Source organism: Orbicella faveolata, unplaced genomic scaffold (genome assembly GCF_042242905.1).
Source record: "Orbicella faveolata isolate gen_17 unplaced genomic scaffold, um_ofav_v1 contig_35, whole genome shotgun sequence".
Taxonomy (NCBI): Eukaryota; Metazoa; Cnidaria; class Anthozoa; order Scleractinia; family Merulinidae; genus Orbicella; species Orbicella faveolata.
The window spans coordinates 28,766,455-28,779,384 of NW_028301564.1; the positions used below are offsets into that span (position 1 = coordinate 28,766,455).

The following is a 12,930-nucleotide window of genomic DNA, read 5'->3' on the forward strand; positions in this document are numbered from 1 at the left end:
TTAGAAACGTTTTTAAAAGAGGACGCGTATGTTTCCTGTAAGGCCTTCATATAACCAGGACATCGAAGGTTCTTTCCACTTTTAAGCTCAGGCATTCTTCGCTTTGCATCGAAGTTTGTTCTTTAAGATCCTTTCGAGTAAAAGAAAGCGCCGTCTGATATTAATACGCTCTCAGCTCCTTCCTCGCCACAGTAATGAAACACAACAGGGTTCGCCTCACAATATCATACAATCATAAAAGGTCAAAGGACAAAAGAACTTGTCAACAAAATATGGTTCACAATCTCCTTGCCGCAACTTGACGAAACTGGTAGAACACGTCAGAGGCGCTTGTAAACCATTAACACGACTTGTTTTTTTCTCGATCCAGGTTCCCCTAAGTTTCATGCGCTAATTTAGAGGCTCAAAGCTCCCATAAATCACGCGAAACTGACAAAGATTATCACTTTTTATAGACGTTTTTCAATTTCAAAAGCTTATTGGATAAATTTAGAAAATATTTGGTGTTGGAAATCAAACAATGTATCAATGATTCTTTGTAACAATATGTTTTAGTTTGTTTTGTATCAGTTTGAACAAAATGAAAGGGGTAAAATTTGCTTTTTAACACTTCAATTTCAACGAGACAACAATATTGCATATTGCGTGCATTTTGTCAAGGACACAAATAAGACAGGCGATAAAAATGGAGAAAATCTCAAACTTGCGTGACCTTAACAAAAAAGGTACGGAAACGTAATAATATTACTACTTTGACACTGAATGAATGCATTAAAAGTTAGGGAAGATTTCTAGAAAGCTGCCTGTTGAAATAAAGGATGTAGAATTTGACACTGAATGAATGAAGTCAAAGTTCGTGTATTCGCTAAGACTTTTAGAACACTGCCTGTTGAAGTAAGAGAAGTAAAATGGCAACCTTACACTGATTGTTAATAAGATATTCCAAAAAAATAAACTCATTCATTTCAACTAAGTAATGCTAATAACCAACATCAATCTAAATTGCTTATGAACAATTTGATATCTTTCATGGACTTATCAAACCATTTTAATGATGTTTGCATGATATTACTCAACACAGTTGAACCTTCTTTCACATTTCATGAGTATTAATATTTTTTTAAGCCCTTGTAAACCCTTGCAATGCAATAATTTTGCCCATTCTGAGAAAACATGGGACTAACTTCAAAGCTTCCGAAAATGCGCTTTTACTAAAGTATAATGCAACGTAGACTTAAAAGGATAATTGCCTTTGTTATATTTTTGAATTTGCTTTCTAGAGCAGACCGGCTTTTTTCATTTCCACATATTTTATTGAATTACACCCTCGTCAATTTGATCGGCTTTTCGGCAACATAATATCAGTTTCCATTAAGGAAGGATCTCAACACACTTCTGATTTCCTGCCGCTAATCTGCTTCTATTTAACTTTCATAAAAGACACAAGGCTTTTTCTTAGGCAACGGGGAAAGGCAATATTCTTAATTAAACTTGAACAGCCTCGAGGCGCATTAAGACAGTCTGAAAATTTGAATAAAAGGCTGCTTTTAATTTCACCACAGTACTCAGCACACACTGATCAAAGCAGAGCAAGGCAAGGTAAGAGGGCTAAGCCGGCCATCTTCTCATCTTCTTATGACCAACTTAAAGATCTGAGCAGGCTAGGCTGAAAAGGGGAAGAGTCAGTATAGAGAATATAACCCATGCACTTATCAAAGTTTGTTAACAAGGTTAAAAATATATTATCAAGGTCATAAGTTAGTTATCAAAGCTTCATTGGTATTCTTAGATCAGATGAAAACAAAGTTGGTAACAAGTAACTGTTAACGTCAGTCAGGTCGAAGTTAAAAAGGGTTGCTAAAATGAAGCTGCTTAGTAGAAAGATAATTAAGCAAAGCCAATTATTGCTGATCCTGATGGCAAGGTCAGAACGTGGTTGTCTTGTTCAAATTAACACCACTCCTTTTTCCCTGTGGCTGTAAACATTGAGTTCAGTGCAAGCGCAGTATCTCGGGTATTTTGGCATGTTGGCCTGGCTTAAGCTTTAGATTCGATGTGTTCGATTTAGTTGTAAGAAAAACATCCCCCATAAAAATCTTCGTTTGGCAGATGAAGATACCGTAACAAACATTGAAAAGTTAATGAAGCAGCAAAAAGATTCCACAGTTTAGGGAAAAAATATTTTCCCTAAAAGTTGAGAAGAAAATCGTTAGTTAACTAATTACAGTAGGGACCTCATTAACACACTGACCAAAAATTGGCAAACGCGTTGAAAAAGGAGCTAGTTTGCCCTTGAAAAACATGAAATAAATTTTCAGATGTCGCTTGATACAAACTTGTACCTTGATGCTTGCTCATTTACAGCAATGATTCACTTTAGGAGCAAGAAAGAGCCTTGATGAAATAAACATCTAAAGCCGCTAAGCTTTGAATTACCTTTTTGTTTTTGCGCTTGGTCAACGGCAAGATTCATGCACGAACTTGTTTCCTCAACAAGCCTGAAGTATCCTTTACTGTAACAATGATGGGGAGAGGTCGAAAAAAGGCGGAGCAAATTAAAAAACACACACACGCACATTTGATAGGGAACATTTATTGGAAGTAGGGTTCTAAATTGAAAATTGCATAATTACGACTTATTTGTAAGAAGTTAGTCGAAATTTGATAGCGCGTGAGCGCAAAATACACGGAGGAGCACCTATAATGATATTGAATTCACTCAAGCCGTATGGAACATTTCTTTTATTTATCCGTTAAAATGTGGCTTCTATTTTCCAGCTGCATAAAATGAACATTGTTTTTTCATTTCGCAGATTAATCCTAAAAATGAAGACGTTAGTAATTGCCTTCTGTGTCACATTTGTGGTCGCTAATTCATTGGCGGGTAAGAACGTTTCATAGCAGTCGAATATTTTTCGGCATTGAATATTTATGGCACATAACAAACACATTGTCGATAGATGGGAAATAGACCAATTTCGATATGTTGAAATTCAGCCAAAAACAATAGACCTCAGTACGAGGCTCTGAGGAATAACTACAGAACTTGTGGAGTTTATTCCCCAGAGCCTCTTGCTGAGGTCTATTGTTTTAGACTGAATTTTAATATATCGAAATTGGTCTATTATTTGCGCTCGGTTTATATCAAGTCAAGAGGCATTTTTTCCTTCTCTTATTTAGGCCCCGCCCATACTACGCCGGAGAAATTTGAACCGCAGCTTTAATTCTACGGTCAGTAGTCGATCCGTTCGCACTTATTCCTCGCGAAAACGGAGCCTTTCGAAAATGCTCTTCAAACCGGAGAAATTTGAAAATGCTGGCTTTGAGTTTTATCGTGGACGGAAAATATTTTGAAAACAGAGCTTTCCGAAAACAATGAGCTGACGATGATCATGTAATTTCCCTACAGGAGTTTTCCTAAAACATAAATCCAAAGTTACCGGTAATTGTTGTGATAATAGTTGTTTTTTGGATGTTTATAAAAGGCTAAAAGTTAATATATATGCGTTTTTATATTCTTCCGGCGTAGTGTGGACGGAAAACATTTGATGCTTTTTCAGAGGGAAACGTCGTTTCAAATTTCTTGGGTGTAATTTGGACGGGGCCTTTAAGTGACGCAACATAAGTAGCCTGACTGCTGTCAGTCATCCCCGCCCTCGGCCTAGTCCCCGGCGAGAGAGGCCGTCTTTTGCCGGGGGACTGGGCTACAACAGCAGTTATTTTACACTTACACAGTTAGTCCTCTTCATCCCGGGAGGGACGTAAGACGTCAACGATCTGTTTCCAACGGGAGAGTCCTTTGCAGCATGTTATGCCTCGCCCCATGTTAAGCCCATCTCTTCCAGCTCGGCTATCACAGTCCGTCTCCAAGTGGTTCTGGGCCGCCCTTGCTTCCTTCTTTTAGGTAGTGTTCTTTCTGAGGGCAGTCTTGAGCATGCCCAAGGGTAAGGACATACCCAAGTCATTACACTTATCGACTGATCCAGCAGCATGAAAAGCATTAAGTGAAAATAAATGATATCATCAAAACACTTTGTGTCCTGCCTCTTTCGTCTGAAGTTCTAGGCAAGCAGGCATTTATGGACGACTCTCAGCTGTCAGACGGCGGAACAGAAAGTATGTAGTATTTTCATCGCTTCTTCTGAAATTAGTTCACATCTCAGGTACGATCAGACAATAATCTCACCTTTTTAAATTTTTGTCTTAACTTCAAAGCACGGCCACGAAAAGGAAAGAGAGGTAAGTGACGTGACTCTCATACATTCATTTAGATTTATATATTATTTATTTATTTATTTATTTATTTACTTATATTGCTCATTTATTTTGCTATGTCATTATTTACCTACTCATTTATATAAAAATGCGTTTAATAGTTTGTTTTATATCTAATACTGAAGGTGTCAAAAATAAATGAAGGACCCTTGGAATCAGTTTATCGATACAAAATAACCAAAAACGTTCTTCTAACAGATCCTGGCCTCCCAATACCGCAAAGCGAGGAACGTGACGAGAACACAGGTAAATGGTGTAATTCGTTTCTTTGTAGCAATTCAGGTGGACTAAAAAAACAATCTTTAACACTTTCAACTTTGTTTTAAAAATCACTCTTTCCTTTCAATATGGCCACAGCGGCTTACATTCCAGCTAGTTAACGTAATGCGTGCAGCAGCTGTTAAGTTTCTGTTCGTTTTGTCCAGAATATCGCAGCACTTTTCCTGAAACGTTTCGAGACTAAGGGCTTGGAGATATACGTTGTGCCTGCCTGCAGGAGAATCACCCTCCATACCAATCCACTTCAGGCGACAGAACGTTTTCGTTGTAGATAGCTAGCAAAGAATTGTTTACATCAGTATTTGCAAAGATTGCTTAAAACTAGAATGACTTTGGATGCACTGTGCGATCACTAGCGTTAATGGTAAGACGGCCCGTTAAGAGGCTCCATCTGGCAATGTTTGGTTCGTCTTACCACTACTAAGGGACCTAAGGGGCAACTCAGGATAAGCAAAACATTTGCTAAACTTTCGGCTCGGTGAGCAGATTAGACAATGCCGGGGGGTAAAATATAACTCAGGAAGGAGAGTAGCTCTGCAGACAGGTGACAGCTGTTCTTCACCTGAACAGGCCCTAGCTTTGCCCACGTGACATAGTTTTCTTTATAACACTGATCATGTCTCTTGTAATGTAAGACTTATGTGCGTTAACTATATGCTGAAATATTTTACAGTAATTTCCGGCTTACTTTTTATTTCAGAGCCAAACAAACAAACCTACTTTAGAGATAGTCCCGGTGGTAACAGTAAGTTTTTTGATTTTATGTCATTTTGTTACACTGAGAAATAAATATCTCACCGTTTTGCAATCTTATTTTTTTCACAGCACGGCCTCGTAAAGGAAAGAGAGGTAGGCATCGTTGCAAAATACCAAGTATAAATTTATTTTTTCATTCATTCGTTATTTAATAGCTAGAGGTCCTAGGGTCAAGCTGTGAAGTCTAAATAATCAAATCTGCCTATAGAGGCTATTTGTCTCTTCCAGGCCTTCATTTAGCCGACTATACCACTTGAAGGGTTCTCTTGATCAGTTTATTTTGTTATGTATTTTAAGTTTGTTTCTTTGTTTCTTTGCTTGCTTGCTTGTTTGTTTATTTATCCTAGCTTATCCTCTTGTGGAGTAAAGTCATTAAATTAAAGGATGAGAAAAGGTGTAAATAAGTGATCGACTCTTGAAACCCGATCAGTTATCGACTTTAACGTTTTCCTAACAGAGCCTGGTCTTCCAATACCGCAAAGTGAGAAGCCATCACGTGACGAGGAAAAAGGTGACTGATGAAATTCGTTGTATGTTGTTATAGCTAGTTACTAGTCAAGAACAATCCCTTAAGTTTCTAACTGTTTTTTTCCGACAAGCCTTTGCTTCTTGCGTTTTGCCTGAACTCCCTATACGGATATATTGCGAGGTATGCCGTTGTTCCATACTCGTTTTGGTCAGAACATCTCAGCAATATTAACACATTTTGATTTTTTTTAGTTGAAAATGAGATGATTTGTTAGTGTTACATGCAAGCTAGAACGTTTTGATGTTCCTACTCGTGATATTTGAAAAGTTTTTTTCAAATTGGATGCGACTTAGAGAATTTTCTTTTTTTTTTCCTACATTTATTTACTCCTGCTTGGGGTCATGCTGTTAGAACAATCAACAAAAGAGACCATTCCAGAATTGTAATGAAAAATAAACACCAATACGGTTAATTGGTCTGAGAATGCCTGAAATCCCATTTCCGACGACCTCAATTCTTAAAAATTTTCCGGGGAAGGATGCCACCCGCACCTCTCTAAAGAGTTCTGCCTTCGTCAGTCCGTATCTCGAAACCCCTTTTCTAAATCGTGTATCCCCCAGATACCTTCATAAACTGGCAGCTGCTTTAAGAATACTCCGCCCTTGACTTCAGAGACCCAGTAGGTTGCCTGAGTGAGAGTCCTTGACGAGTACAGTAGAAAATCCCAGACTCACAGTGCCAACGGGATGGACATTTTAAGTCTTTTTGGGGTAATTGCACTTTATCGCGCATAATGTTTTTGCAGGACATATGTGGTCGGATTTTGATCGGCAGGCAAAGGAAATAGAGAAAGTGCTTAAAGACAGTCGTAAGTTTTCAGAATAATAAATAAAGAACAGAAACAGAATGCCTTACTTATTGTCTAGGTCACTGTTTGTTTGTTAGTTAGTTAGTTTGTTAGTTTGTTTGTTTGTTTGTTTGTTTGTGGTTGATTTTTTTGTTTGTTTGTTTATTGTTTTGTCTGTTCGTTTGTCTCTTCGTATCTTTGTTCTTTCAGGTTTTTTCAAAGTTTTGAACAGACGATTTATTCTAAGAGGCTGAAACTTCCAGTAGCTGTTCATTCATTCTCTGCGGAAATTTTGATATGTCAATTACGTGTCCATCATTTTTTACGTTGCCATGGCAACCATCAAATTTCATGTAGGTCTCACCAAAAATCAACTTTTCTGAGATAATTCTGTAGTTTTTTTCCAGTTTTCTTCATCAAATGGCAGAAATCCATAAATTTGTACCTTTCATAAGCATTCTGGCTTGATTTTGTGCAGATTTCCGTTATTTCTTGACTTTTTTAAAAACATAGGGAAATCCAAGGTGGCGGATCCAAGATGGCGAGTCAAATGACGTCATTATCAACAAAAATGGTATCATCTTGTAGAGCAAGTTCAGGGCTATCTAATCAATGTAAATTTATTTCGCTCTGTCTTAACAGAACGAAAACCAAGAGGGGGAGGGGGTGTTCCATCTAGGCCTGTCCCGATTGTGCTAGTAAAATGCTGGAAAGTTGCCCACTGCAATGCCAAAAAGTTGTTTAAAAAATTGCCAAAAATCCAAAAAGATGCTACCTGAATTTCAAAAGTGGCTACCTAAATTTCTTGTTATTTTTAGTAAACGGTAATTAAAAGCCTTATTTTGCGTTCTTCACAATAATTGCTAACACCGGTCAAGAAAAATAGCTTCAAAAAGTTGCTCGCAAATATGGCCGAAATTTAAGGATACTCTTAATAAGTATAACGGAACAAAACACGTGGTTCATTTGAAGTCTTGCCGAAGTGACAGGTTATATGTTCAGACTTCAAAAACGTTAAAAACATCCGGAAATTTGACTTTTTCGTGCTTGAGATGTGCTTTAAACCTATATTTTGCTCAAAAGTTGCTCAGAAAGGCAAAACATGCTCGAGGTTGCTAGAACCGCAAAAAGTTGCTCCAAACGCCAAAAGTTGCTCAAAAGTTGTCGAGCACAACCAGGACATTGTACCACGGTGGGGGTATGAGTTAGCTTGTACGTCCGAGGGTTAACTAAACCTTGTCCATTTCAACAGAAATCACGCGCAGAACGTTTCAGAAGAGACAAGGTAAGCCAAAGCTTTTAATTGGAACATGTGCATTTTCTACTAACTCAGATCAGTACCGCTCAGTCAAGATCGAGCACTGTTTGATTTTTGTCTGTTCGTTCGTCCCTTCCTTTCTCATATGCCATGTATTTGGTATATTAAAGTATTCGTTCATGTTTAGCGTGTGTGTATCGAGTTATGGATGCACGCGGAAAATTTGGAGACTACGAGAAAAGTATTAAAATTTCTCGAGACGCAGCCTAGAGCAACTCTAGCTTCTTGAGTGCTCCACAAACTTCCCAAGGGCATCCATAACTCGAGAGACGCATAGCTAAAAGCATGAACCAATTCCTTTAACATAGCGACTTCAACTTGGGAGTAAAACGTGTTTTATTTGCGATTGACTATATACAAAGTTGTCAAAATGCACAGTGAAGGAAAACAAAGCATGCAATTGGCTGGTCAAAAACACTCCACAATCAGTTGAATGACAGTTAACGAAAGCGGTTCATCTGGTTTCTAAAATTATCAATAAAAAATTTGCTTCTTCGATTTGATGAAAATGTAGGCAAACAAAGTCACAATACCGGCTCAAGTTGTAGTAAACAGTACTCCTTAGTTTGGTAAAACTCAAAGGCCCGAGGAAGAGTTTAGTTTATTCAGAATGATGTGCACATGGCTGAGACCTTAACAAATGAAACTCGCAGCTAAACTCGACGGAAATTTTACAGCTAAAATGATAAATTTTATAAATTTTGTTGCTGTTTGCTTGCATTTCCTCTTTACTCATGTTTGTTAACTAAATCTTGTCCATTTCAACAGAGAACTCTCACAAAAGGTTTCAGAAGAGACAAGGTAAATTAGCATTTTTTCGGAATGTGTGCAGCTTTTTAATACTAACTCAGTACCGCTCGGTATGTATTTTATGAATTTGCTAAACTCCAGATGTTATCTATTATGCCTTGTCGCATTTCTGTGCGGTTTATACTCTGGCTTTTCACAACCACTTCGATAAATAACTGTGAACTATTGTTTTTCTTTTTGTTAAGCTGTCACTGGTAAAGCCAAGAGTGTATGGGAGGACTTTGTCGACGCCTTGCAGATGTAAAACAAAACGGAAAAAGGTCAAACTGGTTTCCTGATTTATAACTATCGAAACTTACTGTTTATGACTGCATGAATCACATGCGCCTGGTCAACCTCTTTTCCAGAGCCCTTTCTGTCACTTGGCGGAAGGGCGGGAATCAAAATGAAGGTTTCCGGGGCGTTTCTCGAATCCCAAGTGACCGCGATCGCCTACTGAGATCCGATTATATGACTAAATTTGTTAGGATAACCAAAATAACGAGTGTGAAATCAAGCAAGGCCGCAAATGTTTAACGAACTGATTTAAGAAAGCGAGTTAGAGACTAAGAGTTGACAACAGGTCAAGAAAAGTATAGTAAACTACTGGCTTTCTTGACCCTATATAAACCATTCTTAGCATAAATTAATGCACAGTAGTTTAATCTTATTTTTTTTTCCCTCAGGAATAAAAGCACGATAGTTCAGGAAGCTTGATCTATTTTCAGTAGCTTTACTTTATTTATATTAGAGTTGTTATAGCAGTAAAGACTTATGACAATCAGAGATATACTGTACGTACGAAAATAAAATTGTGCCGGTTCTTCAAAACCTCAGTTGTATTCTCTTTTTTTCTGAGCATTTTATGGAATCCGAATGTGGATTTCGTTCTAAGCATTCGCACATGGATGCGAGTGAAACAACATAGGGACTCCTTATACGGCACTGATGGCGATGAAATCCTGTTAAAGGGTTCAATCAGAGTTTAGGCATCATCTGGGTGTTCTACTTTAAATATTAACTGTTACGTCCTAGGGTACGTTTTCAAATTAAAGCAAGGCATAAATAAGCAATGCTACTTGCCACATAATAATCTGCGTGAGGAATGTTCGAGGGATTGAGCTATAGGATAAGAATCTGCTTTGGTGCATGCAACTTTTAGGGGTAAAATAAATTAAATCCTACACCCTACAAAGAATTAATTTGATACATTTTAGGGTAAATTAAAAAAAAAGCTTCAATGAGCATCTTAGTCAGTCCTATGCATAGGAGGTTTAATCCTGGAGCGGAGGTGGGAATAGTCATTAACGTGTTTTACAGTTATTGTACCTTTTGGACGATTTCAGGCCTCAGTAAATCAAACCACATGAATAGGAAGTGCAACGAAAGTAATGATTATACAACCACACCCCTTAATTTTTAAACTAGATATGTCTATTTTCCATTGTAAACCCTAATTCCACACTAAAGCAACTTACTATTTTATAGAAAAAACTCACGAACCCTTACCCTGAACTGGGGAATCTCTCTTTTGGTTGACTTCTGTCCATGAACCACGGGGGTATTGGGCTTGGCTCTTTTGGTTGGGTACAAGCGTATTTTGTTAGTTGACCATACCACAGTTGGATCAATACGTTTCCAAGCTCAATCCGGAAAATTGATTTAAAGTTTGTCTGTCTCTGGCTCAATTTCAAAGCGGCTGGTGTGGGAACCATTCAACGAAACAGTGAGGATCGAAATGCACCAATCGCACGGTTGAAAACCGACAAATCACAGTGGAGCATCGTGCTTTATATAGGTGAAGCTTAATCAGTGAATCTACATTGTGAGACAAACGATTTTGTTATACCTTCCAACTCAAATACGTTTTCCGATTGGAAGAGTACGTGTCACGTGTCGTGGGTCAAAACTGACTAACTTCCTAGGGCGAACAAAACTCACTAACTCCCTAGGGAAACAGCAACTCGAACTTTCGACTCGCATGTGATCAGGTCGTGCTCCTTGAAACCGCGGCAAATTTGCGAGCAAGCCGGTGTCAAGCAAACGATTTCTTCCCTTTTTTTTTTCCATTTTTGAGTTGGGAGGTATAACAGAACGCTTAATGACTGGTCTCGCGGAAAACAGGGAAACAAAACTCACTGTTTCGCTTGGGGCCAGTCGGCTAGTCATTAAGGTGGCTCAAAACACTTTTACCTTGTACTTGTACCTTTCATTGTGTCTAAGTCATAAATTAAGGTTGCACTGTCCTGTTACCCAGCAACAAACTTGACCCACTTTTTACCATCAATTGCATCTATCTTAAAAACTAAGCCGGTGACCCCATATTTTTTTTTATGGGAAACTATCATCAACTCTTCTCTCACGAATCCTCTCAGAGGACCATCCTTCATATAATATAAAACCGGTTCATTTTTCTTTACCAAAGATCTTTCAATCTTATAAACTTTTAATGACAGGCTCACTAATACATAATACTCTCAAGCTCGCGATTCACGATGTTGAACTATGCGTCTGACAAAATGAAGATATGACATTTTACTTCACCTGATCCTGAAGTCTTCCTATTCATGGTCAACTGAACACCATCTTTAGTATTCACTAATCTCGATCCTGAACCATGAAGATCGTTTTCTTTCATGCTCCTTAAATCAACGAACAAAGCGAAGCTGTCTCCGGCATAGAATTCACTCGGTGTCATCGAACTGTTCTCTTTTCCGAACTTTCTATATACCTCTTCCTACATGTCTCTCGTTTTCATTCCCTGGCTGAAAACTTTATTCGGGATTCCATTCACGGTTACTTTCACTTGAGTGATGTCAGGATTGAATGTCTCCTCACTGTCTCTCGCTCCTTCCGCGTATGGCTCGTAAAACAATAACAACAATCCTTTCATCGATCTTCTTGGACCGTTGCTGCTTTCACTGATGATTGAATCCGTTCCCTTCGTTATTGAGATGGTCTTGTGATGAGTTAAATGCTCATACATAAATCTTGTCCCATTTTTATAATTTGACAAAGCCCTTTCCGCGAGATCTTTACTGTCAATGACTTCATACTCAAGCTGGATATTTGTCAATTCATATCCTAACTTGGTTGGATTATGAGCAGATCCCCTGACGACACTCCCAGTGGGAGCGAGACTCATTTCGAAGGCTAACTCATCACTCAATGCCCCTGGGAAGAATACTCCATGATCATCCAGAATATCATGATCAATTGGAATCCTATACTTATTCCCATATACAATCATTGAGTTTGTTCTCCTTGGCTACTCCCGAAGTCTTCTTGTCTCCGGCATTGCATCTGATCTTTGAGAGATCTTCAGACTGAATTCCTTCCGCTATAAGACTCGCTCTCTCTTTTTCAGTCAAGAAGAGGTCTTCATAGAGTTTGATTAGGTCATAACCATCTGTGTCCTGTAGAATCTCTCCCGCGAATTTAACGGTCATTCGATTCACCAAATTAAAGCTCTCGACATATTGTTCACGAGAAAGTTATTCGCCTGACCACTCACTGTCAAGTTGAAGACTAACGCGAGGGATCCCGGAACCAACACTGCTCCATCATCAAGCTTTGGAACGGGGGTGTGAAGTATTTCACCCGGTGATGTCTTGTTTGGATTGAATGTGACTCGATGAACAGTTCTATCCGCTTTTAACGCGTTCGATGTCTTCTTTTCGTGAGAAGGGTTGTTCATTTCACTAACTTCCATTTTTAATTGTCGTAATATTATATTTCAATATTCAAAATGACTGAGTTTGGAGACACGGATCCTCCAATAAAACATAATGATGATGATGACGATGATGATGGAGACAATATCAATCCTTTCCAACCTTCATCATCACCTCCTGGTCCTTCAGGAGAAGATATTCGTTTGACAATGATGAACAGAGAGAGAGAAAAAGGACCATCAACCGCAGAAACTTCTTTCATTGAGGAAAATCCCGCCGTTTCACGCGTACTCGCTTCAAATGAAGAGGCTTGGGACTCTCTTACAGGGGTTTTTCCCGAAGCAAAAGCTACAGAACTGGAAGCTTCTTATAGTAAAACAGGAAGATTGCAGGTGAAGATGTCTGGTCAAGGCAAGAAGACATATAACTTATATACTGAAGACAGACAAACTGGAAAACAAGGGTTAAACCCTAATCTAACGAAAGAAATAAAAAAATGCTCGTGGTACAGAGAGTGAACAAG

The 12,930-nt window shown here is 38.5% G+C and overlaps 1 protein-coding gene across 2 annotated transcripts; it reads left to right on the forward strand.

Moving 5' to 3' along the window:
• The first annotated feature begins 1,505 nt into the window (after positions 1–1,505).
• On the forward strand, positions 1,506–9,564 carry LOC110056429 (uncharacterized). 2 transcript variants are annotated; one of them, XM_020762907.2, is made up of 13 exons: positions 1,506–1,599; positions 2,814–2,884; positions 4,060–4,116; positions 4,216–4,239; positions 4,474–4,521; positions 5,255–5,299; positions 5,380–5,403; positions 5,768–5,821; positions 6,585–6,647; positions 7,879–7,911; positions 8,713–8,745; positions 8,940–9,014; positions 9,420–9,564. In XM_020762907.2, exons 2-12 carry the CDS (start codon positions 2,827–2,829, stop codon positions 8,996–8,998), a joined length of 498 nt encoding a protein of 165 aa, XP_020618566.1. In that variant the 5' UTR covers positions 1,506–1,599; positions 2,814–2,826; the 3' UTR covers positions 8,999–9,014; positions 9,420–9,564. The 2 variants fall into 2 exon arrangements, with proteins under 2 accessions (XP_020618566.1, XP_020618569.1); XM_020762910.2 differs by lacking the exon at positions 6,585–6,647.
• Positions 9,565–12,930: the final 3,366 nt, after the last annotated feature.